Source organism: Haliotis cracherodii, unplaced genomic scaffold, assembly GCF_022045235.1.
Source record: "Haliotis cracherodii isolate W230 unplaced genomic scaffold, xgHalCrac1.p SCAF_4, whole genome shotgun sequence".
Taxonomy (NCBI): domain Eukaryota; kingdom Metazoa; phylum Mollusca; class Gastropoda; order Lepetellida; family Haliotidae; genus Haliotis; species Haliotis cracherodii.
Window position 1 is genome coordinate 61,209,299 of NW_027266297.1, and position 5,333 is coordinate 61,214,631.

The 5,333-nt window shown below is 43.7% G+C and overlaps 1 protein-coding gene across 1 annotated transcript; it reads left to right on the top strand.

Annotated features, from left to right (window-relative positions):
- Positions 1 to 255: 255 nt before the first annotated feature.
- On the top strand, positions 256 to 4,804 carry LOC139479697 (multiple epidermal growth factor-like domains protein 10). Its single transcript, XM_071262541.1, has 5 exons — positions 256 to 301; positions 1,000 to 1,512; positions 2,430 to 3,041; positions 3,898 to 3,982; positions 4,285 to 4,804. The coding sequence occupies exons 1-5, from the start codon at positions 256 to 258 to the stop codon at positions 4,802 to 4,804; spliced, it is 1,776 nt and encodes a 591-aa protein (XP_071118642.1).
- Positions 4,805 to 5,333: the final 529 nt, after the last annotated feature.

Below are 5,333 nucleotides of genomic sequence, written 5' to 3' on the forward strand. Positions count from 1 at the left end.
CCGTATGGCTATGAAGTTGTTCAAGGGCCAAATAACCTATTTTTCTTTCAATTGGTATATTAACCCTCCACACACAAAATGAAATTCTCCATAGGAACCTCATGGGGTGTGGGAAGTGGGAATGATCTGCGCTACTTAAACGTGCCCCACTCATGACCGTGATCAACAGTTACTCAAATGTTGTTCAACCGTTTAACTGTTAAATCGCAAAATCACCCTCTCTATCTATTTTCAGGGCTCTTCCACGCTTCAACCATGGATACTATCGTGGTGATTATCCTACTGTGTGCTACATCAGCAGGTTCGTATACATGTATTTCAAGTCCTTGCTATCGATCATTCAAGATCGCAATACATTCTCTGTCACCATCGGTTCGACTGTGCGTACGTGTATCATCATTATCTCACACCCATGTTGTAAATGTTTTCCTGACGCAAACATACTGTGTGTGTATTTGGCACAGAAGAATATAAACAATTGTGATGATTGGTGAGATATAGCCAACGGTTCCATCTGATTTGACAGACAGACAAACTTATTCGGTACTTCAGGCCACCGGCCCATAATACAATGGAAATACAGTAAAGTACGTTTATAACGAACACGCTTATAACGAACTGACGGATATAACGAACTGATTTTTTGGTCCCGACTATTAATTTACTATTGTTATGCTGTATATATGCTTATAACGAACTACAGTTATAACAAACTAAAGTTAGTGCCCCCCTCGAGTTCGTTATAACCGTAGTTTACTGTATACTGTATATATTTGCATCTGATTTAAGATCTAGGGAATCATCATGACTCTCGGACGTCAATGCGTAATACGAACCCTGCTTTCAAATGGTAATGGCCTATGAAGACATTTTAAAATAGATGGTTACTTCTTTCGATCAAAATACTTTCAGTCGTTATAAGAAAACCAAATGTCTTTCAAACTTATTCTCTTTCAATAGTATCTGACATTTTGTTAACAACCATCCAATTGTTCACAGCTTTCGCAGCCAGTACTCCTTGTAGCAACTGTGACGGTAACAACGTGACCTGTGTCGACGGTGTGTGTCTACCTCGCTGTGTCAATGTGACGTCATCTGGACAGTGTCTCCAGTGTCGGGACTCCAGGCTCTATGGTGAACAGTGTGAACATGACTGTCCAGACACCTGTCTCAACTCTCGCTGTCAGATGAACAACACCCGTGTTGTGTGTACAGAGGGATGTGTGGCCGGCAAGAAGGGAGATGACTGTGGCGTGAACTGTCCTACAGCCTGTACACAGTGTGAACGTTATGGTGATGGTTGTACAGGACCGTGTAAGAATCCCCGGTATTACGGTCCACAATGTAGAACACCTTGTTCCTCCAGCTGTACAGATGGATGTAATAGGATCACGGGGGAGTGTGGCAGCTGTGAGCCAGGTTACACAGGGGATAAGTGTGATGTTACCTGCCCCCCCAACTGTAGAGATGGATGTGATAAAGACACGGGGGAGTGTGACAGCTGTGAGCCAGGTTACAGCGGGAAGTACTGTGACAGCTGTGTGTCCGGTTACACAGGGGACAAGTGTGATGTTACCTGTCCCCCCAACTGTAGAGATGGATGTGATAGGATCACGGGTAAGTGTGGCAGCTGTGAGCCAGATTACTCAGGAAAGAAATATGTAAATATTTAATATGTAAAAAAAGCAGCGGTTTGTACTTTGGACTCATTTTCAAGTTCATCGTGAGTGTACAGTTTGCAATAAATAGTTTTTGAACAATGCTCTGAAAAGATGCTATGTTTGCTACACAGTGCCGCTAATTCAAGCAAACGAAGAAGAACTGAGTGAAAGGTTCACACTTTGCTGATGACATTTTCAACAAAGATAAAGTTTCAGTTTATTTATGATCCTCTTTTGTATCAACATTTCAATATGTACTTACAGCGTTATGCTCCTGCAGCAACTGTGACGGTAACTACGTGACCTGTGTTGACGGTGTGTGTCTACCTCGCTGTGTCAATGTGACGTCATCTGGAGAGTGTCTCCAGTGTCTTGACTCCAGGTTCTATGGTGACCAGTGTGAACAGGACTGTCCAGACACCTGTCTCAACTCTCGCTGTCAGATGGACAACACCCGCGTTGTGTGTACAGAGGGATGTGTGGCCGGCAAGAAGGGAGATAACTGTAGAGCCGACTGTCCTACAGCCTGTACACAGTGTGAACGTTATGGTGGTGGTTGTACAGGACCGTGTAAGAATCCCCGGTATTACGGTCCACACTGTAGAACATCTTGTTCCTCCAGCTGTACAGATGGATGTAATAGGATCACGGGGGAGTGTGGCAGCTGTGAGCCAGGTTACAGAGGGGACAAGTGTGATGTTACCTGTCCCCCGAACTGTGGAGATGGATGTGATAAAGACACGGGGGAGTGTGACAGCTGTGAGCCAGGTTTCACAGGGAAGTACTGTGACAGCTGCGTGCCAGGTTACATGGGGACATATTGTAATGTTACCTGTCCCCCCAACTGTAATAAATGTCACAGGGATACAGGAGAGTGTGACAAATGTGCAGAAGGATTCTGCCGGGGTGGATGTGATGAACATGGAGATAACTGTAACAGCACATCCTGTAAAATGACATGTCGTGCAAACTGTAAGGTTGATGACTTCACACACAACCAGTGCACTGGACCTTGTATCAACGAAAATTATTATGGAAAGATATGCACGACGCCATGTCCAGATAACTGTGACACGTGTGAGAAAGACTCAGCCAAGTGCTTCAGATGTGGACCAGGTCTGAGAGGGGACTTGTGTAACGAGTCATGTCCATCTAACTGTATAGCCTGTGATCGCTCTGATGGTACATGTATGGGAGCTTGCAGAGATGATAACTATCATGGCGCAAACTGTTCGACTCAATGCCCCGTCAGCTGTGACGGATGTGACAAGGAGACTGGGCGGTGTATGACCTGTGGCAAGGGCTTCAGCAGGACCTACTGTGATGAGATGTGTTCTCCGTGTACAGGGGACGCTTGTCAGAGATTGCCCTGCAAAACACGTGAGTTGTTATCTATCATTACAACGCAAACATTATCATAACAAACTGTTATGAAACGCGTGTGTCATAACACTCACAAGGAAGTTGATTGATTGATATGCGACCTTTGACCTTTTTGGTACTACTTTTGATTGGGCGTCAGTAATTGATATTTAAAGTAAAGAGAAGTCTCTTCCGGTTTTTAATAAATATTCGACTTAGTTAATAATGATAACACCTATCAGCGTTCTTTATCTGATATGTGGAATATGTAATACTAATGCTAGGCTACTGTACTTTGAATTGGGGGCGGTCGGGTAGCCTAGTGGTTAAAGCATTCGCTCGTCACGCCGAAAACCCGGGTTCGATTCCCGACATGGGTACAATGTGTGAAGCCCATTTCAGGTGTCCCCCGCCGTGATATTGCTGGGATATTGCTAAAAGCGGCGTAAAACCATACTCACTCACTACTTTGTATGAGTTCAATTGAATAGATCAGCAGATGTGAGGAGATTATTAAGATGAAAGGTGCCTGTAACTTTAGTTACTGTAACTTACTGATGCTGATTGGAAATTATTTGATCAATTTTCTATCTAGTGGTGTTTTAGTTGGCCTTGTTTGATTACGTATTAAACTCTAAACATGTATGCGGCCTCCTTTGTGGTGTAATGACTAGAGCGGAAGGTAGGTGGTTCGATCCCCTGGTCGCGTCATTCCAAAGACGTTAAATTTTGGTGCATCTTTTTACCCCAGCCTGCTCGGAGTACAATGTGGTTGCTAGATACGTGAAATAGTCTTGTACGCGACTTTAAGCCCACTTCACATCACCTCACCTCATATGCACGGTGGTTAACCGAACTGCCCTTTCCCTTGCAGGTTCGTCTGATCACAGTGTAGTCATTTCCATTGGATCAGTAGCAGGTGTCCTCTGCTGTGCTGTGCTTATTCTCATATTCAAGAGGTAGGTATTAGTTTTAGAAAAAAGACATATTGTGTATGAAACTGTCATCTGGTCATCTTCACCAGAACTATTTTATCATTTGTCAACAATAAGCCATTGCTGATCCAAAGAAGAGGACCATAATTTGAGGAGTTGATTGAATGGTATAATTGCCTCTTATTACTATGTGAAGCTCAGCTTATGCATCGTTAACGTCGGCGTCATGTGAGGCACAGCAAGCCACCACAAAGGTTGCTGTAGACCTATTCTACCACGGATCCTCACGGGTAACCTGCATCCTAATAATGTACTTTTAATTTCAGACATATAACTCAACCACAATGTACTGATCGCTCCAGCAGGAACTGCAGCGACACAGTGGGACACAGGTACTGGGAGATAGATGTCAACCTGGTAGCCGAGCAGTCTGAACAAACTGAACAGTCGGCTCCTGCAGTACCCCTGACAGAAAGGCCCCGGGAAAGGCTTGCCGACAGGAACCCATCCGGTTGTCAACTGACAGATGAATCGCCGTCTCAAACCCATTGGCCAAAGCAAGCAGGAGACATATTTGCAGGGAGCGAACCCCAACTTGTAGATTCAACACCAGGATGTGGTGTTGAAAAAGAGTCTTTGTTGACATTATTGTGTGCGTCAGGCCTTGCTGAGGCTGATAGTGATTCCCGGCGTCAGTCAGTCCATAGTGAAGGTGACATTGGTATTAATATTTCCGGTGAAATCCAAAGAATGACCGAAAGAACCGATTCGATCATTTTCCTTGAAGAAAATTGTGATTTATCAAGCGTGAGTGTCCGATATTTGACCACGAATAACACTCATTGAGACAATGCTCAAGGTGGCATGTGGCAGGTGGTATTAACGAAGATTGGGATTATGAATGACCTTCTTTTCCCAATTTCCTCATACCGAGTTTATACTGTTGACATTAAAACAAATTCTACCATGAATTTGGAATTTACTCGATTCTGATTGGTCAATCAGAGGCTATTAAATCACAATAAACCCCCTCTGATTGAAACAGCTGGTTTGACGGCCGCATCACCGCGGAAGCTAATATTCATAGAATAGTACTATTTTCAGTCAGTGTCGGTAGGCATATTTAAATAACTATATCTACAATTACAGGTTACAAAATGCACAGATGCCGTTACTACAATATTCAAAGGATGTGTGGCAATACATTTCGTGCAGAAAAACACGACAGAAATCAACAAAGGGAATGTATTTATGTTTTGGAGACAACAGAGGGCCTGAAATTTTGGCGCTTTTCTATATACGACTGTGACGTCATATGTTTTGCGTCACAATGAGAGATATGACGTCATAATGGTGACACGAGATGTAGAGCAAA